Below are 24409 nucleotides of genomic sequence, written 5' to 3'. Positions count from 1 at the left end.
CGGAACCGCCCTGGGCAGCAATAAACCTCATTACTGGCAAAATGATATATATTAGGCTGCGGAGGCAGCAAATAGATGATCCCCCGCCATTTTTTATTAATTGAAGCGAAGCCAGCCGCTGGAGGAGGCGGAGCTTGATACCTCAGCACTAACCAGCGCCATTTTCTCCACAGAAGCTGCAGAGAACGCTGGCTCCCCGGACTCTCCCCTGCTGAACGGGCTCAGAGGGCTGAAAAAAGAGGAGGGGGGCACATTACAGGCGCAGTGAGTGGGAAAATCAGTGTAATTTCATATAAAAGCGCTATCTGGGTTTATTCCAGTGTCAGGTTGGCGCTGGGTGTGTGCTGGCATACTCTCTCTCTGTCTCTCCAAAGGGCCTGGTTGGGGGATTGTCCCCTTATAGTTATATCCCTGTGTGTGGGGTGTCGGTACGTGCGTGTCGGCATGTCTGAAGCGGAAGGCTTATCCAAGGAGGAGGTGGAGCAGATGAGTGGTGTGTCCCCGTCGGTGGTGACGACTCAGGAATGGATGGATATGTGGCATATGTTAAATGCAAGTGTAGCATCATTACATTAGATACTGGACAAAGCAGAGTCCAGGGTGTCGACAGGGGGTCAATCCACGGATTGGACCGACTCACAGGACCCGTCGGGGTCTCAGAAAACGTCCCTTGTCACGAATAGTAGACACAGATACCGACACGGACTCTGATTCCAGTGTCGACTATGATGAAGCGAGATTGCACCCTAGGGTGACAAAAAGTATTCAGTGCATGATTATTGCAATAAAAGATGTTTTGCATATCACTGATGAACCCTCAGTGCCCGACACGAGGGTGCACATGTATAAGGAAAAGAAACAGGTAGTAAACTTTCCTCCATCTCATGAACTTAACGAGTTATGTGAAAAAGCTTGGGAAACTCCAGATAAGAAACTGCAGATTCCCAAAAAGGATTCTTATGGCGTACCCTTTCCCTACACAGGACAGGGTACGTTGGGAATCCTCTCCCACAGTGGACAAGGCTTTAACACGCCTGTCCAAGAAGGTGGCGCTGCCGTCCCCTGACACAGCGGCCCTCAAGGATCCTGCGGACCGCAGGCAGGAGACTACGTAAAAATCTATTTATACACATACTGGTACTTTACTTAGACCGGCAATTGCATCGGCATGGGTATGTAGCGCAGTTGCAGCTTGGACAGACACCCTGTCAGCTGACCTTGATACCCTTGATAGGGATACCATTTTGTTAACATTAGCCCATATTAAGGACGCGGTCTTATATATGAGAGACGCTCAAAGAGACATTGGATTACTGGGTTCAAGAGCCAATGCCATGGCTGTTTCTGCGAGACGATCCTTATGGATCCGCCAATGGACGGGTGATGCGGACTCAAAAAAGCATATGGAGGTCTTACCTTACAAGGGTGATGTGTTGTTTGGGGATGGTCTCGCGGACCTGGTTTCCACAGCTACCGCGGGTAAATCTACCTTTTTGCCCTTTGTTCCCCAACAGCAAAAGGAACCTCCACAGTATCAGATGCAGTCCTTTCGGTCGCATAAGTCCAGAAGAGGTCGGGGCTCCTCTTTCCTCGCCAGAGGTAAGGGTAGAGGTAAGAGAACACCTGCTTCGGCTAGTTCCCAGGAGCAGAAGTCCTCCCCGGCTTCCGCTAAGTCCACCACATGACGCTGGGGCTCCCCTACGGGAGTCCGCACCGGTGGGGGCACGCCTTCGACTCTTCAGCCAAATCTGGGTTCAGTCAGACGTGGACCCTTGGGCGAGGGAAATTGTTTCCCAGGGCTACAAGCTGGAATTCGAGGAGGTGCCCCCGCGCCGGTTTTTCAAGTCTGCCTTACCAGCTTCTTCCTCAGAGAGGGAGGTAGTATTAGCTGCAATTCAAACGCTGTGTCAACCTCAAGTGATTGGCAGGGTTCCCCTGCACCACCAGGTAAAAGGATATTATTTGACTCTGTTTGTGGTCCCGAAGCCGGATGGTTCGGTCAGACCCATTTTAAATCTAAAATCCCTAAACCTGTACTTGAAACGGTTCAAATTCAAGATGGAATCGCTCCGAGCTGTAATATCCAGCCTGAAAGGGGGGGATTTTATGGTGTCGCTAGACATAAAGGATGCTTACCTTCATGTCCCCATATATTCCACTCATCAGCAGTACCTGAGATTCGCTGTATAGGATTGTCATTACCAGTTTCAGACGTTGCTGTTTGGGCTTTCCACGGCCCCGAGGATTTTCACCAAGGTAATGGCGGAAATGATGGTGATCCTGCGAAGGCAGGGTGTCACAATTATCCCATACTTGGACGATCTCCTGATAAAGGCAAGATCAAGAGATCAATTGCTGAAGAACGTGTTGCTCTCCCTGAGGGTGCTCCAACAGCACGGTTGGATTCTCAATCTGCCAAAGTCGCATTTGGTTCCAACGACTCGACTATCGTTCCTAGGCATGATACTGGACACGGAACGAAAGAAGGTTTTTCTCCCGTCGGACAAAGCCCAGGACCTCCAGAACATGGTCAGAGACCTACTAAAGCCAAAAAGTGTGTCAGTTCATCAATGCACTCGAGTTCTGGGAAAAATGGTGGCCTCATACGAGGCCATTCCTTTCGGCAGATTTCATGCAAGGACATTTCAGTGGGACCTTCTGGACCAGTGGTCCGGGTCCCATCTACAGATACATCAGAAAATAACACTGTCCCCCAGGGCCAGGGTGTCTCTGCTATGGTGGCTGCAAAGTGCTCACCTTCTAGAGGGTCGCAGGTTCGGCATTCAAGACTGGGTTCTGGTAACCACGGACGCGAGCCTCCGAGGATGGGGACCGGTCACCCAAGGAAGAAATTTTCAGGGACTATGGTCATACCAGGAGTCCTGTCTGCAAATCAACGTGCTGGAATTAAGGGCCATATACAACGGCCTTCGACAAGCGGAGAGTCTTCTTCGCAACCTACCGGTTCTGATTCAATCAGACAATGTCACAGCCGTGGCACATGTGAACCGCCAAGGCGGGACAAGGAGCAGAGTCGCGATGGCGAAAGCCACCAGGATTCTTCGCTGGGCGGAAAATCACGTAAGCGCTCTGTCAGCTGTCTTCATTCCGGGAGTAGGCAACTGGGAAGCGGACTTCCTCAGCAGACACGATCTCCATCCAGGAGAGTGGGGACTTCATCAAGAAGTCTTTGCAGAGATAACGGGTCTCTGGGGAATTCCTCAAATAGACATGATGGCGTCACGCCTCAACAAAAGCTTTGGAGGTACTGTGCCAGGTCTCGGGACCCTCAGGCAGTAGCAGTAGACGCCCTGGTGACACCATGGGTGTTTCAGTCGGTCTATGTGTTTCCTCCTCTTCCTGTCATCGCAAAGATTTTGAGGATAATAAGACAGAAAAGAGTACAGTCAATACTCATTGTTCCAGACTGGCCTCGAAGGGCCTGGTACTCAGATCTTCAGGAAATGCTCACAGAAGATCCTTGGCCCCTTCCTCTCAGGGAGGACCTGTTGCAGCAGGGGCCCTGCGTATTCCAAGACTTACCGCGGTTGCGTTTGACGGCATGGCGGTTGAACGCCGAATCCTAGCTGAGAAAGGTATTCCGGAGGAGGTCATACCTACTCTGATAAAGGCTAGGAAGGAGGTGACGGCGAAACATTATCACCGTATCTGGCGGAAATATGTCTCTTGGTGTGAAACCAAGAATGCTCCTACGGAAGATTTCCATCTGGGACGTTTTCTCCACTTCCTACAGACAGGAGTGGATATGGGCCTAAAGTTAGGCTCTGTTAAGGTACAGATTTTGGCCCTATCTATATTCTTTCAGAAGGAATTGGCTTCTTTACCAGAAGTCCAGACTTTTGTAAAAGGAGTGCTGCACATCCAGCCTCCTTTTGTGCCACCAGTGGCACCCTGGGACCTTAACGTGGTGTTACGGTTCCTTAAATCTCACTGGTTTGAGCCCCTTCAAACGGTTGAATTAAAATTTGTCACCTGGAAGGTGGTCATGTTATTGGCCTTGGCATCTGCAAGGCGTGTGTCAGAATTGGCGGCCTTGTCTCACAAGAGCCCCTATTTGATTTTTCATGTGGATAGAGCGGAATTGAGGACTCGTCCTCAATTTCTACCTAAGGTGGTGTCTTCATTTCATATGAACCAACCTATCGTGGTGCCTGTGGCTACGAGTGACTTGGAGGACTCCAAGTCCTTGGATGTAGTCAGGGCCTTAAAAATGTATGTAGCCAGAACGGCTAGGGTTAGGAAAACAGAGGCTCTGTTTGTCCTGTATGCAGCCAACAAGATTGGCGCGCCTGCTTCAAAGCAGACTATTGCTCGCTGGATCTGTAACACGATTCAGCAGGCTTATTATATGGCTGGATTGCCGTTACCAAATTCGGTGAAAGCCCATTCCAATAGGAAGGTGGGCTCTTCTTGGGCGGCTGCCCGAGGCGTCTCGGCATTACAGCTTTGCCGAGCAGCTACTTGGTCAGGTTCAAACACTTTTGCAAAATTCTACACGTTTGATACCCTGGCTGACGAGGACCTAGCATTTGCTCAGTCGGTGCTGCAGAATCATCCGCACTCTCCCGCCCGATCTGGAGCTTTGGTATAAACCCCATGGTCCTTACGGAGTCCCCAGCATCCTCTAGGACGTAAGAGAAAATAAGATTTGAAACCTACCGGTAAATCTTTTTCTCCTAGTCCGTAGAGGATGCTGGGCGCCCGTCCCAGTGCGGACTGGATCTGCAAGACTTGTATATAGTTATTGCTTACATAAGGGTTATGTTACAGTTGGAATCGGTCTTTGACTGATACTGTTATTTGTTCATACTGTTAACTGGTTATGTGTATTCCAGGTTATATGGTATGATTGGTGTGGGCTGGTATGAATCTTGCCCTTAGATTAACAAAATCCTTTTCTCGTATTGTCCATCTCCTCTGGGCACAGTTCTCTAACTGAGGTCTGGAGGAGGGGCATAGAGGGAGGAGCCAGTGCACACCCATACTAAAAGTTCTTTATAGTGCACATGTCTCCTGCGGAGCCCGTCTATACCCCATGGTCCTTACGGAGTCCCCAGCATCCTCTACGGACTAGGAGAAAAAGATTTACCAGTAGGTTTAAAATCTTATTTTAACCCCATCATAATACCTTGTTTTTTCAGCATTTTCTGAAAATAATGTTAGCCTTTCAGCTCTGAAGCAGTGGCCTTAATGTACTAAGCCTTAAAAAGTGATAAAGTGGAGACGGATAACGAGTGATAAAGTACCGGACAATCAGCTACTAACTGTCATCTTTGAAAATAGCTTGTGACACAGCAGTTAGGAGCTGATTGGCTGGTCATTTATCACTCTTTATCCATCTCCACTTTATCTCTTGTTAAAGCTTAATACATTTTGGCCGCTGAGTGTGTCTTCTGCAGTGCAGGGTAATATGTGCGAAGGGGCTAAATTTCATTTCCATCATTTGAAAGAGGGGTCTCCACTCCTTATGTTAAATGTAATTATTTACACAGTCGTCAAACACATTCATATTAAAGCCCAGATTTATCAAGCTTTGGATAGAGATAAATAGCACGGTGATAAAGTACCGACTAATCAGCTCCTAATTGTCATTTTTCAAACACAGCCTGTAACATGACACTTAGGAGCTGATTGACTGGTACTTTATCACCGTGCAATTTCTCTCTTTTCAAGGCTTGATAAATCTGGGCCTTAATTTGATACAGAAATCTACAGTTCATTAAATTACTGTATAAGCTGTAAATCTCAGTACTGCTGTTGCTTATTCAGTACTGTACTCAACTTCACTTTTCAGCCATCTTGTGTGCATGAGACTACAGCCAATCATTGCACTAGGAGCCAGTGACATCACTTTGGGCCTCACGACAAGTGAATTTAAATGACAAATATTGGTTTACCCCCCTTACAATAGCTGCAGGAACTGGTCTACTGTAGACTGTACTTCACTTACAATACCTTTGTCGGCGCAGGTGGAATGCCATCCCTATTTCACCCAGCCTAAGTTACTGGAGTTCTGCCGGAAACACGAAATTGTCATCGTGGGCTACAGTCCGATCGGGACCTGTCGCGATGAATCATGGTGAGTAATTATTACCATCCGCTTTCATTCAGATATAGACATGTTACAGACGTCATAGGAGTTTATCAAAAGCATTAACGTGTTACTTATTTGCAAATGTTTTTTTAGTGAATCATTTTAATTGCATTGATGAAGGCTTCACGCAACTGTTTTTCGGTACTTGACAATATATATTTGTAGGACACGGTCGGGGTGAGCTGAAGATAGCGGGGAGGGTGGTGCGACGAAAGTTTTCCCCTTTTGTTGGCAGCTCAGGTCGATGTAAAAATTGTATTTCTTTTGCAGGTCGGAATCATTTAAATGAGAGAGTGGTGGGGGGAGGGGTATCTGCTGTGTAGAAAGGGGGCACAGTCTTTACCTTCCCTCCAAAATGGCTTTATTTGATCAGCACCACTAAGGCGCCTGAGATCGCATTTCGTTCTATACTTCTCTTGAGACGCATTTCGCTCGTTTGGCTGACTTGTACATGAAAGCCTATTACTAGTTCCAAACGTCCCCTCACTCTCACATTTCATTTAAGACCTTATTAAGCTACCTGAGCAGTATTTAAGGAGCAAACCGTAAGAGTTGAAAGTGGTGAATAGGTCCTGGAGATTGGACTTTGAAATTGCATTTCTCGTTTTCCACAGTGTGTGCATCCACAAAGCCACAAAGCTGGGCGCCGATTCAAAGGCCGATGAGTGGGCATACAGCATGACATGGGCTGGGTTTATAAGTAGGAGTGTGATTCTGCATTTCTTGTGATTCTTAAATGAGCGTGTCTGTCATTCTATCCCGGTTATTACAGTAGGTGTGTAACACCCTGCTAAAACCCCTGCGTGGGTAATGTACTGTATAAGTGATCCAATTATTAACTGTGTTTTGTACAGGGAAAGACAGGGAGGGTAAAAAGTTCATATATTTATACATGGGCCCTCACAGAGGGTATTAAAGTATTTCTTATAGTGGCTCTCATAGAGAGAAAGTCTGTTAGTAAGTGTTCCCCTCACTGAGGAGAGTTGGAATGTCCCACGTAGCAGGGGAACAGAGACTGTGGGTACAGTGAGAAAAAGGGACGAATCCATGTCCTTGAAGAGGGGTGTGTCAATGTGAGACTGGGGTGCACGAGCCAGTTCGTGTAGTTAACGGCTGGCGGGACAGATCCGGGCAACTGTGGAAAGTGTATAAAGAGAAGCCTCAAAGGACTTCTTGAGGCTGTTGACGGGGACGCAGTGACGGAGAAAGAAGCTGCGCATGGCGGATTAACCCGAGAGCGAAGTACGTCACACCTGACCGGGCAGCCGGTCCTGAGGAGAGAGACTGACCGAGTTCTCCGGTGGCCCCGGTGAGTGGACGGCAGGACTGGAGTGTGGACCCCGGCGGTGAGCGACGGCAGGAGAGGTCGAGGCGGTTTGGACTGACGCTCGAGGCGGCCGTGGCCGGTGACTTCCGTGAGACCTCCGCAGCATCATTCCGATTCGGAGGCAGCGCCAACCCACAGGACACTACCAGAGGAGGCGGCCGGGAGCGGTGAGTGGCAGTGGGAGGCGGGCCTGAAAGCTTCCATCAGCGGACGGCACGGCTTAAGCCAAGCCCACCTCAGGGAAGAGATAGCGGCCAGAGGACCGGAACGCCTTGTAAGGTATCTCTTATTCAGCATTGCAGGACACTGTTACTCTTCACAAGTTACTATGGGGAGACAGGAATTTGAGATTAGTTTCAAGCACTACTGTTGACGGCTCCGTGAGGCTAATATCTGAGGTAGAAACAGGGGGATATAACTTGACGTCATAATTGGAAGTGACTTTCATCTCACTGGTACCACAGCGTCCCCATCTTATGTGCACTTTCATCTCACTGGTACCACAGCGTCCCCATCTTATGTGCACCAACGAGGTAGTAAGAGTACTCAGACTAGATTATCGGGTGTTAGGGGAACCCCTTCCCTTAAGGTACCATTAACAGAGTATATATGTATTGTTCCAGTTATTGCTATTTGTTGAAAATGTGTTAAGAGCGATATGAAATGTCGTCATAATAACCTTTCGTCTTAGGTTGTTCTACTGACTGTCGTTGAAGAGAGAGGACGAGTTCGAGTTGTTCCAGTGAAATAAAACTCTTTTATTGCAGTTACAATACAAATTTCGTGAATTGTATTTGAAAAAGTTTATTTAATTAGATATGTGATTCACGGTGCGTGCACTCCTGCTGACTGAGGAATAGGTCATTCACAGGCCAAGCCGTGCAGAAGGGAGAAGCCGAGACTTGAGAACAAGAGAAGATCAGGTTTAATCCTAGAGATCCATTACCTATCTGAGCATAAAATACACTGTTACAGGTGTCCTTTGCAAATGGCAGTGCACAGCCCCATCTAGTGGTTGTGAGCGGGCATGGCATTTCACTTGTCAAATTACTAGTGATGAGCGGGTTCGGTTCCTCTGAATCCGAACCCGTCCGAACTTCAGTTTTTTCTTCACGGGTCCGAGCGACTCGGATCTTCCCGCCTTGCTCGGTTAACCCGAGCGCGCCCGAACGTCATCATCCCGCTGTCGGATTCTCGCGAGACTCGGATTCTATATAAGGAGCCGCGCGTCGCCGCCATTTTCACACGTGCATTGAGAGTCATAGGGAGAGGACGTGGCTGGCGTCCTCTCCGTTTAGAGAAGAGAGAGACACAGTAGAGACGAGAGAGACACAGTATTTTGGGGAGCATTATTACTATTAGGAGGAGTACTACTATACTACTATACTACTTGCTGAAGTGATATAGATTAGATAGTGTGACTGTGTATTGTATTAATTATCTGACTTGTGGGGGAGACACTGACAGTGGGGAGCAGTTAGAGTCTGAGAGCAGGACTCAGGAGTACATATAACGTACAGTGCACACTTTTGCTGCCAGAGTCAGTGCCACACTGCCATTGTTGTGACCACACTGACCACCAGTATAATAATATATTTTGTGATTGTCTGCTTAGGACTCGGAGTACTAGTTGCAAGTTGCAACGTGACCTGACCACCAGTTTAATAATCAATCACCACCAGTTTAATATATATATATATATATATATGAGTCCAAATCACGGCACTCCTCGTTCCCAAAATTGCTTGTAAACTCACAGGTAAATGGCCGGTGCCCTCCCTGGTTACAGCCACGGCTGTGTCCAAATGTAAAAGCAGAATCTGGGCGGCACTCACGGCGCAGAAAGAACAGACAAACGAGTCTGAAGGTTTGCGGTCAACGTTTCAATGTCTTTTATAACATTTTCGTCACGACGAATTTATCATCCAGTCTAGACTCTATATTAGCAGCAGACACAGTACGTTAGTCCACGGCTGTAGCTACCTCTGTGTCGGCACTCGGCAGTCCATCCATAATTGTATACCACCTACCCGTGGTTTTTTTTTTTCCTTCTTCTTTGTACATACTACTATAGTATAGTAGCTTACTGTAGCAGTCTGCGGTGCTGCTGAGCTGACAGTGTCCAGCAGGTCCGTCATCAGTCATCATTACCTAATAAATATATTATCTACCTGTCCGGCTGCAGTACTAGTGATATTATATATACATACATATATATATTGATTTCATCTCATTATCAATCATCCAGTCTATATTAGCAGCAGACACAGTACGTTAGTCCACGGCTGTAGCTACCTCTGTGTCGGCACTCGGCAGTCCATCCATAATTGTATACCACCTACCCGTGGTTTTTTTTTCTTCTTTCTTCTTTGTACATACTACTATAGTATAGTAGCTTACTGTAGCAGTCTGCGGTGCTGCTGAGCTGACAGTGTCCAGCAGGTCCGTCATCAGTCATCATTACCTAATAAATATATTATCTACCTGTCCGGCTGCAGTACTAGTGATATTATATATACATACATATATATATTGATTTCATCTCATTATCAATCATCCAGTCTATATTAGCAGCAGACACAGTACGTTAGTCCACGGCTGTAGCTACCTCTGTGTCGGCACTCGGCAGTCCATCCATAATTGTATACCACCTACCCGTGGTTTTTTTTTTTCTTTCTTCTTTGTACATACTACTATAGTATAGTAGCTTACTGTAGCAGTCTGCGGTGCTGCTGAGCTGACAGTGTCCAGCAGGTCCGTCATCAGTCATCATTACCTAATAAATATATTATCTACCTGTCCGGCTGCAGTACTAGTGATATTATATATACATACATATATATATTGATTTCATCTCATTATCAATCATCCAGTCTATATTAGCAGCAGACACAGTACGTTAGTCCACGGCTGTAGCTACCTCTGTGTCGGCACTCGGCAGTCCATCCATAATTGTATACCACCTACCCGTGGTTTTTTTTTTTCTTTCTTCTTTGTACATACTACTATAGTATAGTAGCTTACTGTAGCAGTCTGCGGTGCTGCTGAGCTGACAGTGTCCAGCAGGTCCGTCATCAGTCATCATTACCTAATAAATATATTATCTACCTGTCCGGCTGCAGTACTAGTGATATTATATATACATACATATATATATTGATTTCATCTCATTATCAATCATCCAGTCTATATTAGCAGCAGACACAGTACATTAGTCCACGGCTGTAGCTACCTCTGTGTCGGCACTCGGCAGTCCATCCATAATTGTATACCACCTACCCGTGGTTTTTTTTTCTTCTTTCTTCTTTGTACATACTACTATAGTATAGTAGCTTACTGTAGCAGTCTGCGGTGCTGCTGAGCTGACAGTGTCCAGCAGGTCCGTCATCAGTCATCATTACCTAATAAATATATTATCTACCTGTCCGGCTGCAGTACTAGTGATATTATATATACATACATATATATATTGATTTCATCTCATTATCATCCAGTCTATATTAGCAGCAGACACAGTACGGTAGTCCACGGCTGTAGCTACCTCTGTGTCGGCACTCGGCAGTCCATCCATAATTGTATACCACCTACCCGTGTTTTTTTTTTTTTTTCTTCTTTGTACATACTACTATAGTATAGTAGCTTACTGTAGCAGTCTGCGGTGCTGCTGAGTTGACAGTGTCCAGCAGGTCCGTCATCAGTCATCATTACCTAATAAATATATTATCTACCTGTCCGGCTGCAGTACTAGTGATATTATATATACATACATATATATATTGATTTCATCTCATTATCATCCAGTCTATATTAGCAGCAGACACAGTACGGTAGTCCACGGCTGTAGCTACCTCTGTGTCGGCACTCGGCAGTCCATCCATAATTGTATACCACCTACCCGTGGTTTTTTTTTTCTTTCTTCTTTGTACATACTACTATAGTATAGTAGCTTACTGTAGCAGTCTGCGGTGCTGCTGAGCTGACAGTGTCCAGCAGGTCCGTCATCAGTCATCATTACCTAATAAATATATTATCTACCTGTCCGGCTGCAGTACTAGTGATATTATATATACATACATATATATATTGATTTCATCTCATTATCATCCAGTCTATATTAGCAGCAGACACAGTACGGTAGTCCACGGCTGTAGCTACCTCTGTGTCGGCACTCGGCAGTCCATCCATAAGTATACTAGTATCCATCCATCTCCATTGTTTACCTGAGGTGCCTTTTAGTTGTGCCTATTAAAATATGGAGAACAAAAATGTTGAGGTTCCAAAATTAGGGAAAGATCAAGATCCACTTCCACCTCGTGCTGAAGCTGCTGCCACTAGTCATGGCCGAGACGATGAAATGCCAGCAACGTCGTCTGCCAAGGCCGATGCCCAATGTCATAGTACAGAGCATGTCAAATCCAAAACACCAAATATCAGTAAAAAAAGGACTCCAAAACCTAAAATAAAATTGTCGGAGGAGAAGCGTAAACTTGCCAATATGCCATTTACCACACGGAGTGGCAAGGAACGGCTGAGGCCCTGGCCTATGTTCATGGCTAGTGGTTCAGCTTCACATGAGGATGGAAGCACTCAGCCTCTCGCTAGAAAACTGAAAAGACTCAAGCTGGCAAAAGCACCGCAAAGAACTGTGCGTTCTTCGAAATCCCAAATCCACAAGGAGAGTCCAATTGTGTCGGTTGCAATGCCTGACCTTCCCAACACTGGACGTGAAGAGCATGCGCCTTCCACCATTTGCACGCCCCCTGCAAGTGCTGGAAGGAGCACCCGCAGTCCAGTTCCTGATAGTCAGATTGAAGATGTCAGTGTTGAAGTACACCAGGATGAGGAGGATATGGGTGTTGCTGGCGCTGGGGAGGAAATTGACCAGGAGGATTCTGATGGTGAGGTGGTTTGTTTAAGTCAGGCACCCGGGGAGACACCTGTTGTCCGTGGGAGGAATATGGCCGTTGACATGCCTGGTGAAAATACCAAAAAAATCAGCTCTTCAGTGTGGAGGTATTTCAACAGAAATGCGGACAACAGGTGTCAAGCCGTGTGTTGCCTTTGTCAAGCTGTAATAAGTAGGGGTAAGGACGTTAACCACCTCGGAACATCCTCCCTTATACGTCACCTGCAGCGCATTCATAATAAGTCAGTGACAAGTTCAAAAACTTTGGGTGACAGCGGAAGCAGTCCACTGACCAGTAAATCCCTTGCTCTTGTAACCAAGCTCACGCAAACCACCCCACCAACTCCCTCAGTGTCAATTTCCTCCTTCCCCAGGAATGCCAATAGTCCTGCAGGCCATGTCACTGGCAATTCTGACGAGTCCTCTCCTGCCTGGGATTCCTCCGATGCATCCTTGCGTGTAACGCCTACTGCTGCTGGCGCTGCTGTTGTTGCTGCTGGGAGTCGATGGTCATCCCAGAGGGGAAGTCGGAAGACCACTTGTACTACTTCCAGTAAGCAATTGACTGTCCAACAGTCCTTTGCGAGGAAGATGAAATATCACAGCAGTCATCCTGCTGCAAAGCGGATAACTGAGGCCTTGACAACTATGTTGGTGTTAGACGTGCGTCCGGTATCCGCCGTTAGTTCACAGGGAACTAGACAATTTCTTGAGGTAGTGTGCCCCCGTTACCAAATACCATCTAGGTTCCACTTCTCTAGGCAGGCGATACCGAAAATGTACACAGACCTCAGAAAAAGACTCACCAGTGTCCTAAAAAATGCAGCTGTACCCAATGTCCACTTAACCACGGACATGTGGACAAGTGGAGCAGGGCAGGGTCAGGACTATATGACTGTGACAGCCCACTGGGTAGATGTATGGACTCCCGCCGCAAGAACAGCAGCGGCGGCACCAGTAGCAGCATCTCGCAAACGCCAACTCTTTCCTAGGCAGGCTACGCTTTGTATCACCGCTTTCCAGAATACGCACACAGCTGAAAACCTCTTACGGCAACTGAGGAAGATCATCGCGGAATGGCTTACCCCAATTGGACTCTCCTGTGGATTTGTGGCATCGGACAACGCCAGCAATATTGTGTGTGCATTAAATATGGGCAAATTCCAGCACGTCCCATGTTTTGCACATACCTTGAATTTGGTGGTGCAGAATTTTTAAAAAAACGACAGGGGCGTGCAAGAGATGCTGTCGGTGGCCAGAAGAATTGCGGGACACTTTCGGCGTACAGGCACCACGTACAGAAGACTGGAGCACCACCAAAAACTACTGAACCTGCCCTGCCATCATCTGAAGCAAGAAGTGGTAACGAGGTGGAATTCAACCCTCTATATGCTTCAGAGGTTGGAGGAGCAGCAAAAGGCCATTCAAGCCTATACAATTGAGCACGATATAGGAGGTGGAATGCACCTGTCTCAAGTGCAGTGGAGAATGATTTCAACGTTGTGCAAGGTTCTGATGCCCTTTGAACTTGCCACACGTGAAGTCAGTTCAGACACTGCCAGCCTGAGTCAGGTCATTCCCCTCATCAGGCTTTTGCAGAAGAAGCTGGAGACATTGAAGGAGGAGCTAACACGGAGCGATTCCGCTAGGCATGTGGGACTTGTGGATGGAGCCCTTAATTCGCTTAACAAGGATTCACGGGTGGTCAATCTGTTGAAATCAGAGCACTACATTTTGGCCACCGTGCTCGATCCTAGATTTAAAGCCTACCTTGGATCTCTCTTTCCGGCAGACACAAGTCTGCTGGGGTTGAAAGACCTGCTGGTGAGAAAATTGTCAAGTCAAGCGGAACGCGACCTGTCAACATCTCCTCCTTCACATTCTCCCGCAACTGGGGGTGCGAGGAAAAGGCTCAGAATTCCGAGCCCACCCGCTGGCGGTGATGCAGGGCAGTCTGGAGCGACTGCTGATGCTGACATCTGGTCCGGACTGAAGGACCTGACAACGATTACTGACATGTCGTCTACTGTCACTGCATATGATTCTCTCACCATTGAAAGAATGGTGGAGGATTATATGAGTGACCGCATCCAAGTAGGCACGTCACACAGTCCATACTTATCCTGGCAGGAAAAAGAGGCAATTTGGAGGCCCTTGCACAAACTGGCTTTATTCTACCTAAGTTGCCCTCCCACAAGTGTGTACTCCGAAAGAGTGTTTAGTGCCGCCGCTCACCTTGTCAGCAATCGGCGTACGAGGTTACATCCAGAAAATGTGGAGAAGATGATGTTCATTAAAATGAATTATAATCAATTCCTCCGTGGAGACATTGACCAGCAGCAATTGCCTCCACAAAGTACACAGGGAGCTGAGATGGTGGATTCCAGTGGGGACGAATTGATAATCTGTGAGGAGGGGGATGTACACGGTGATATATCGGAGGATGATGATGAGGTGGACATCTTGCCTCTGTAGAGCCAGTTTGTGCAAGGAGAGATTAATTGCTTCTTTTTTGGTGGGGGTCCAAACCAACCCGTCATTTCAGTCACAGTCGTGTGGCAGACCCTGTCACTGAAATGATGGGTTGGTTAAAGTGTGCATGTCCTGTTTATACAACATAAGGGTGGGTGGGAGGGCCCAAGGACAATTCCATCTTGCACCTCTTTTTTCTTTAATTTTTCTTTGCGTCATGTGCTGTTTGTGGAATGTTTTTTGGAAGGGCCATCCTGCGTGACACTGCAGTGCCACTCCTAGATGGGCCCGGTGTTTGTGTCGGCCACTAGGGTCGCTTATCTTACTCACACAGCTACCTCATTGCGCCTCTTTTTTTCTTTGCGTCATGTGCTGTTTGGGGAGGGTTTTTTGGAAGGGACATCCTGCGTGACACTGCAGTGCCACTCCTAGATGGGCCCGGTGTTTGTGTCGGCCACTAGGGTCGCTTATCTTACTCACACAGCTACCTCATTGCGCCTCTTTTTTTCTTTGCGTCATGTGCTGTTTGGGGAGGGTTTTTTGGAAGGGACATCCTGCGTGACACTGCAGTGCCACTCCTAGATGGGCCCGGCGTTTGTGTCGGCCACTAGGGTTGCTTATCTTACTCACACAGCTACCTCATTGCGCCTCTTTTTTTCTTTGCGTCATGTGCTGTTTGGGGAGGGTTTTTTGGAAGGGACATCCTGCGTGACACTGCAGTGCCACTCCTAGATGGGCCCGGTGTTTGTGTCGGCCACTAGGGTCTCTTATCTTACTCACACAGCTACCTCATTGCGCCTCTTTTTTTCTTTGCGTCATGTGCTGTTTGGGGAGGGTTTTTTGGAAGGGACATCCTGCGTGACACTGCAGTGCCACTCCTAGATGGGCCCGGTGTTTGTGTCGGCCACTAGGGTCGCTTATCTTACTCACACAGCTACCTCATTGCGCCTCTTTTTTTCTTTGCGTCATGTGCTGTTTGGGGAGGGTTTTTTGGAAGGGACATCCTGCGTGACACTGCAGTGCCACTCCTAGATGGGCCCGGTGTTTGTGTCGGCCACTAGGGTCGCTTATCTTACTCACACAGCTACCTCATTGCGCCTCTTTTTTTCTTTGCGTCATATGCTGTTTGGGGAGGGTTTTTTGGAAGGGACATCCTGCGTGACACTGCAGTGCCACTCCTAGATGGGCCCGGTGTTTGTGTCGGCCACTAGGGTCGCTTATCTTACTCACACAGCTACCTCATTGCGCTTCTTTTTTTCTTTGCGTCATGTGCTGTTTGGGGAGGGTTTTTTGGAAGGGACATCCTGCGTGACACTGCAGTGCCACTCCTAGATGGGCCCGGTGTTTGTGTCGGCCACTAGGGTCGCTTATCTTACTCACACAGCTACCTCATTGCGCCTCTTTTTTTCTTTGCGTCATGTGCTGTTTGGGGAGGGTTTTTTGGAAGGGACATCCTGCGTGACACTGCAGTGCCACTCCTAGATGGGCCCGGTGTTTGTGTCGGCCACTAGGGTCGCTTATCTTACTCACACAGCTACCTCATTGCGCCTCTTTTTTTCTTTGCGTCATGTGCTGTTTGGGGAGGGTTTTTTGGAAGGGACATCCTGCGTGACACTGCAGTGCCACTCCTAGATGGGCCCGGTGTTTGTGTCGGCCACTAGGGTCGCTTATCTTACTCACACAGCTACCTCATTGCGCCTCTTTTTTTCTTTGCGTCATGTGCTGTTTGGGGAGGGTTTTTTGGAAGGGACATCCTGCGTGACACTGCAGTGCCACTCCTAGATGGGCCCGGTGTTTGTGTCGGCCACTAGGGTCGCTTAGCTTAGTCATCCAGCGACCTAGGTGCAAATTTTAGGACTAAAAATAATATTGTGAGGTGTGAGGTATTCAGAATAGACTGAAAATGAGTGTAAATTATGGTTTTTGAGGTTAATAATACTTTGGGATCAAAATGACCCCCAAATTCTATGATTTAAGCTGTTTTTTAGGGTTTTTTGAAAAAAACAACCGAATCCAAAACACACCCGAATCCGACAAAAAAAATTCGGTGAGGTTTTGCCAAAACGCGGTCGAACCCAAAACACGGCCGCGGAACCGAACCCAAAACCAAAACACAAAACCCGAAAAATTTCCGGTGCACATCACTACAAATTACATGAAAGCTAATTTTTTCATTACGTTCCAAAGATGCATCACCTGGCAATCCGGATTGGATTTATTTTCTAAGTGAATCCCATACTTTTGTTTTTTCTGCAATTCATTTTCACCAACTAATAATAAAATGATTGTGAAATTGTTAACTTTTTCCTAGAGATGAGCGGGTTCAGATTTAACGCCAGAATTAATGCCAGTTCGGTTTTATCTGGATTTTTCTTATTGGCTATCCAAAACACATGACATACATGAGCCAATAAGATGCAGTTTTGAGATCTGAGTAAAACCGAACCCGCTCATCTCTACTTTTTTCATTGCGGTAGAAAAATAAGTATGCAAAACGTGTTTGTAGCTCATTTACTTGCCATTTGGCATGTATAAGGTGAATCAATAAGGTGCACGCCCACGGGCGTTCAGTCTGAGCGCTGTTCCCTTCAACAGCTCAAAATGAATTATTTTTTTTAAATAAAAGGGTGTTTTTGACCCTGTGGCCGGAGACCCTGGCGGCCACATGGTTAATGGTGGCCACGGCACGTAAGGGGTTAGCCCTTAAGTGCCCAGCGCCATTTTAAGGACATCTGGTGCTAGGCACCATAATTGAAATGTACTTACGACGCTGGGCTCGACAGTTTAAAAACATGTTTAATAATGTGTTTTAACATGTCATATGTAGTGCTCTGTGCACAGTTGTAGGATTGCATGTTTACATGTATTTATATTTAAGATGTGCTCACATGTATTTTAAAGGGAAAAATGCACTTTCCCCTGTCTTCTGGGAATAGGAAATGGCATGCTAATTGCCCTCTCCTATCAGACGTGTGAATGACAAAACCTTTTGATGTTGGACAGTGCACAGCAGGTAATGGCTGGGAGTGAGTTCCTTAGAGAAAGATGATAATCACGGGGAATTTCTTTATCCCATATGTAAAGTGGCATGGATATCCTTTTAAATTTTAATTTATTTATATTTTGTAAGTTATCCTGATTGGATGGAAATGACTCAGGAGAAAACTACCCACTGAGATGCATTGTGGTATAACTGTATAAAAAGAGGAGGCCTGTGAGCTTCAGAGTGTATTCTACCATTTTCATTCTGCTGTAACATCTTTCTGTATTGCTGAGTCTTTTTGAAGGCTGTATTTGACAAATAAACATCATCCGCCTCAAGACGACCGCTTCATCTTGCGACCTGCAGGGCTAGGTGAAACCTGGCTCCGTTTTCCGGTTGTCCGTTTTTCGCTTGACTAGGCAGAGGCCTAGTCAAGCGACTAGTGGGGATTCGACAGCACGACACAGGTGTGGTAATCAGGCGTGTCAACGCATACAGAGCAGAACTGTGGTTCCAAACACCATGGCAGGTTAGGAGTTTGGTGGTGGCAGCGTAGAACCCGCCCACTGCACAGTGGGTGGAGTCAGTAACAGGCAGTTACTGACGGTAAGCGAGAATCCCCCATGTGGCAAGGTCCCGTGTGACCTTAAACTCCATTCTGTGACTGGGGGCGGGACGCAAAAGCAGTGCGGGCTCTCGTACGGGTCAGTCCAGTCACAGAAATTGGTGGCATAGCGGTGGGTTAATCCCAGTCAGTTTTTCGGTCACCAAATCGGAGAAGCCGAGTTACTCAGGATAGGAGTAACTGCAGCGCAGGAGAGCGCACAAGATGGCGGACTTCAGCAGAATGTCCAAGGATGATTTGGCAATCGTGTGTCGGCAGAAGGGTGTGGATATCCCTTTCAACGCGTCCGGAAGCATCATGAAGGTGGTGCTCATGAGCTCGGAGGAGTCAAGTCGGGCGGATGTAAAGAGCGCTGGGGCATCAGCATCGGAGAGGACAGCCCAATAGTGGACCTTCGTATGGACCCAGTAAGACCCACAAGCCCCGCCCCCTCTTGCAGCAGCCATGTTTCCCAGCAATCCCTAGCAGGGCCAGAATCCCAACGTTCCAGGGGTGGGCGGCACGGATAGCCTAGCGGATCGGCTAGCGGAATTGGGGGAAAGGGCAACAGAGCAAGAGCGCTTGATCATCATCCAGATGTGGCATGATGAGCGAGCACCACAGGCCGTGGTACCCTGAGAGCCATTGTACGCTGTTGCATACAGATTTGGACGCATTCAGTTTGCCAAGTTTGCAGGCAGTGATGGGGACATTGATGGACATTTACAAGTTTTTGAAAGGACTTGCAAACTACATGATTTGACCGAGTCGGAGTGGGTGAGACACCTTGTGCCCACTCTGCATGGAGAGGCCTTGGAGGCCTATCGAGGAGTGGCCACTGAGGACTGTGGAAATTACGACGAAGTCGCAAAGGCCCTCCTCCAGTGATTCTTCATCACTCCAGAGTTGTACATGAAGAAATTCCAGGACTTGCCCAAGAATCCTAGTAGCACCCACGAGCAGTTTGCCACCCAGCTGCGGCACTACGTGGTGAAGTGGGTGAAGGATTCTGAAGCCACTACATGGGACGCACTGATTGACCTGATCTGCAGTTCTACCGCAGGTGCACCCCAGAAGTGAAGGAGTGGGTGCTAGACCGGGAGCCACCCAGGTTAAAGATGGCTGCCCAGTTAACCGACAAGTATGTCGCAATTCGGCCACAGGGGCAGAAGCGCCCAACCAGCAGCCATCCCCAAAAGACTGTACCACCAGGGGGACACCCTCTTCAGCTCATCGCCCCCCAAATCAAGCATCTCCCATAACCTGGTGCTTTTGGCCAGCAACCGCCCTGTAGTGCCCCTGCCAGTAATCAGAGGCCACCGGAACCACGCCTGGACAAAAAGTGTTATGGCTGTGGGAAAATCGGACATTTGAGGATGAACTGTCCTGCATCCCAAGCACCCCAGACTTCTGCCCCAAATCCGAGTGCTGGAGCCCGGATTGCTTGCTTAACCCGTGGAGATGAGCCTTCAGAGACTGTACCCCCTCCAGTCAGTCCGATGGAGTGTGGCGAGAAACAGGTGCACTCTGCAGAGAGAGTCACCTGCATGGCCAAACGGCTCCTACACAATATGTGGAGGCATCTGCAGCCTGTCCACGGGGGACCCCTGCAGGGGAAGGCCTAAGAGACTGTGGGGCCTCAATCACTGTGGTGAGCCCCCACCTTATTGATCGTGCTGCAGTATTGCAGGGTCGCACTGCCAAGGTCACCCTGGCAGATGGAATGGAGAAAGAGGTTCCCATTGCAAGAGTCTACCTGTACTGGGGAGCTGGACCAGAGTTGCAAGAAGTTGCCATCATGGATGGTCCCCCAACTTATGTGGTCCTAGGAAATTATCTTGGTGATGGGATCGTCACAACTTTTTCTGGCGCCATTTCCCGGAGTCAAGTTCCACAACCACCGTTGACATCAGCTACTCCAGCACAACCCAGCCCAGAGGAAAAGACTACAGCTGCTAGACAAGTGCCAGCACAGCCAACCACAGCCTAAATCAGCCCAGTGGAAAAGATTACAGTGGCTAGATTGGTACATCAACCCCGCATGCCTTTTGCCTCTGGTATGCCTACGTCCCCTAGCAACGCAGAGGTTGTTGGTTCCAGCTCGTTTGATCCTGTGGGGGTGCCCAATGATGCTCCTGACCCAAGTGGTTTACCAACTCTGGCGTTGATTATGAGAAACAGCACAGACCTTTCCATGACTGACCCCTACCAGACTGACCCTAGTAGTCCCCACCTAGATCCCCCTGTAGAGTGCCCCAATTTAGGAGAGATTGAGGGCCGCAGGCAGGAGTTTAGGGAGGCTCAACTCTTTTCCCCATCCCTGAAAGGCATGAGGCGCCATTCTGGCAGCGGCCTTGACAGGGTTGGGGCAGGAAGTGTGGCCTGGTGGGATCGCTTAAGGTACAGGGTAGACAGGTAAGTGGGAGGGGATAGACCAGATAGGGAATGTGTCCAACTGGTCCCCCCAGGGAATTTTCCTGTGCAACCGTCGTCGGTTGCCAGCGAAACCCCTTTGGACAGTAGCGCGGAGATAGACCGTACCCTGAAGTGCCTGTCACAGAGCTTACCCTGGTCTGGAATGTTGGATGACGCCCAGACTAGCTGTAAGGCTGGTGCCATGCGTTGTCAACTGGGGCACTCCAGAGTTTGTGTTGTCTCTGGGTCTCTGCCCATAGGAGAACCCTTACAGCAAGTTGCTGTGGACATAGCAGGTCCCCTGCCTGTGCACAGTAGATCGGGGAAGACACGCAGCCTCCCTGTAGTGGATGCCACACAGGATCCAGAGGCTGGTGCTCTGGCCACCATCACTGTGGTACAGGTAGCGGACATGGAGGTAAGAGCAGACCTAGGAGACAGGGTAGGTCTCCCGAGTCATAGGTCGACAGAGGAGGATTGGGGGGCATGTCTGACAGTAAGGACAGACAGTTGCCAGATAGGACTGGCAGAGGTGCAGTGCCTGGGGCACCGTGTGAGAGGAGACAGGGGTAGGCCCAAACCAGAGGAGGTAGAGGCGACCAGAGGATGGGGGGCCTACATCACCCAGACAGATATTGACCCTAGAACCTGTAAGGCCATACGGACATGTTGTCACTGACTGTAGTTCTGTAGTGAACCCCCTTACAGAGATGGCTAGAAAGGGAATTCCCAAGTCAGTGGACTTTGCACCCGCTTGTGAGTTGGCATTCCAGTCATTGAAGGAGGCCCTCGAGCCCGCTCCCATGCTGACCTGGACGTTGCGGTACAAACCACTGCGCCACTGCACGGACTGGGAGCAGTACTGAGCCAGGAGGAGCCATATGGGCCGGAGCACCCTGTGGCTTGTTTGAGCAGAGTACTGCTATGGTGGGAGGTGGGGTATGTCACAATTAGGACACCTTGGGTGGTACTTGTGTATACCTTAGACCAGTTTTTACAGTATTTGTGTAACTGGCCCCCCACAGTGGTGACTTACCACCCACCTGTTAGGTGACTGCAACCTCCATTGGGGAAATCTGACAGACTTTTGTGGTGGAGCCTGGAACTTGGACTTCATGTGGACTACGTGAACATTGTTTACCCACGAAGAAAGGCCCACTGCACTATGGATGAACTGTCTAGGCCGGAGCCTACATTCCCCAGGTAGCATCGCTTTCCACTCAAGAGACTGCGGGACCAGGAGCCAAATCGCTGGGACATGACTCGCTGGTTTTCCCGCTTGAATTGGGGGGGAGGAGTGTGGCCGGAGACCCTGGCGGCCACATGGTTAATGGCGGCAATGGCACGTAAGGGGTTAGCCCTTAAGTGCCCAGCGCCATTTTAAGGACAACTGGTGCTAGGCACCGTATTTAAAATGTACTTACGGCGCTGGGCGCGGACTGTTTAAAAATATGTTTAATAATGTGTTTTAATATGTCATATGTAGTGCTCTGTGCACAGTTGTAGGATTGCATGTTTACATGTATTTATATTTAAGATGTGCTCACATGTATTTTAAAGGGAAAAATGCACTTTCCCCTATCTTCTGGGAATAGGAAATGGCATGCTAATTGCCCTCTCCTAGCAGACGTGTAAATGACAAAACCTTTTGATGTTGGACAGTGCACAGCAGGTAATGGCTGGGAGTGAGTTCCTTAGAGAAAGATGTTAATCACGGGGAATTTCCTTATCCCATATGTAAAGTGGTATGGATTGGTATGGGTTTGGAAATCTGTATTTATTTTAGAGATGTGCACCGGAAATTTTTTGGGTTTTGTGTTTTGGTTTTGTGTTCGGTTCCGCGGCCGTGTTTTGGGTTCGAACGCGTTTTGGCAAAACCTCACCGAATTTTTTTTGTCGGATTCGGGTGTGTTTTGGATTCGGGTGTTTTTTTCAAAAAACCCTAAAAAACAGCTTAAATCATTGAATTTGGGGGTCATTTTGATCCCATAGTATTATTAACCTCAATAACCATAATTTACACTCATTTTCAGTCTATTCTGAACACCTCACAATATTATTTTTAGTCCTAAAATTTGCACCGAGGTCGCTGGATGACTAAGCTCAGCGACCCAAGTGGCCGACACAAACACCTGGCCCATCTAGGAGTGGCACTGCAGTGTCACGCAGGATGGCCCTTCCAAAAAGCACTCCCCAAACAGCACATGACGCAAAGAAAAAAAGAGGCGCAATGAGGTAGCTGTGTGACTAAGCTCAGCGACCCAAGTGGCCGACACAAACACCTGGCCCATCTAGGAGTGGCACTGCAGTGTCACGCAGGATGGCCCTTCCAAAAAACACTCCCAAAACAGCACATGACGCAAAGAAAAAAAGAGGCGCAATGAGGTAGCTGTGTGACTAAGCTAAGCGACCCAAGTGGCCGACACAAACACCTGGCCCATCTAGGAGTGGCACTGCAGTGTCACGCAGGATGGCCCTTCCAAAAAACACTCCCCAAACAGCACATGACGCAAAGAAAAAAAGAGGCGCAATGAGGTAGCTGTGTGACTAAGCTCAGCGACCCAAGTGGCCGACACAAACACCTGGCCCATCTAGGAGTGGCACTGCAGTGTCACGCAGGATGGCCCTTCCAAAAAACACTCCCCAAACAGCACATGACTCAAAGAAAAAAAGAGGCGCAATGAGGTAGCTGTGTGACTAAGCTCAGCGACCCAAGTGGCCGACACAAACACCTGGCCCATCTAGGAGTGGCACTGCAGTGTCACGCAGGATGGCCCTTCCAAAAAATACTCCCCAAACAGCACATGATGCAAAGAAAAATTAAAGAAAAAAGAGGTGCAAGATGGAATTGTCCTTGGGCCCTCCCACCCACCCTTATGTTGTATAAACAGGACATGCACACTTTAACCAACCCATCATTTCAGTGACAGGGTCTGCCACACGACTGTGACTGAAATGACGGGTTGGTTTGGACCCCCACCAAAAAAGAAGCAATTAATCTCTCCTTGCACAAACTGGCTCTACAGAGGCAAGATGTCCACCTCATCATCATCCTCCGATTCATCACCGTGTACATCCCCCTCCTCACAGATTATCAATTCGTCCCCACTGAAATCCACCATCACAGCTCCCTGTGTACTTTCTGGAGGCAATTGCTGCTGGTGAATGTCTCCACGGAGGAATTGATTATAATTCATTTTAATGAACATCATCTTCTCCACGTTTTCTGGAAGTAACCTCGTACGCCGATTGCTGACAAGGTGAGCGGTGGCACTAAACACTCTTTCGGAGTACACACTTGTGGGAGGGCAACTTAGGTAGAATAAAGCCAGTTTGTGCAAGGGCCTCCAAATTGCCTCTTTTTCCTGCCAGTATACGTACGGACTGTCTGATGTGCCTACTTGGATGCGGTCACTCATATAATCCTCCACCATTCTTTCAATGGTGAGAGAATCATATGCAGTGACAGTAGACGACATGTCAGTAATCGTTGGCAGGTCCTTCAGTCCGGACCAGATGTCAGCATCAGCATTCGCTCCAGACTGCCCTGCATCACCGCCAGCGGGTGGGCTCGGAATTCGTAGCCT

General features: G+C 48.3%; 1 protein-coding gene across 1 annotated transcript in view; it reads left to right on the top strand.

Annotated features, from left to right (window-relative positions):
- The window catches only part of LOC134934702 (aldo-keto reductase family 1 member D1-like), a gene marked incomplete at its 5' end in the record, with an annotated part of 53327 nt that overhangs the window by 11020 nt on the left and 17898 nt on the right, over positions 1-24409 (top strand). The window contains one exon of the mRNA XM_063930073.1: positions 5991-6100. Within this exon, the coding sequence (XP_063786143.1) occupies positions 5991-6100 (110 nt within the window). The remainder of the gene's footprint in view (positions 1-5990; positions 6101-24409) is intronic.

The sequence above is a fragment of the Pseudophryne corroboree genome, chromosome 6, assembly GCF_028390025.1.
Source record: "Pseudophryne corroboree isolate aPseCor3 chromosome 6, aPseCor3.hap2, whole genome shotgun sequence".
Lineage (NCBI taxonomy): Eukaryota > Metazoa > Chordata > Amphibia > Anura > Myobatrachidae > Pseudophryne > Pseudophryne corroboree.
Note: the sequence above shows the minus strand (reverse complement) of the source record. Positions and strands in the feature narration are given on the sequence as shown.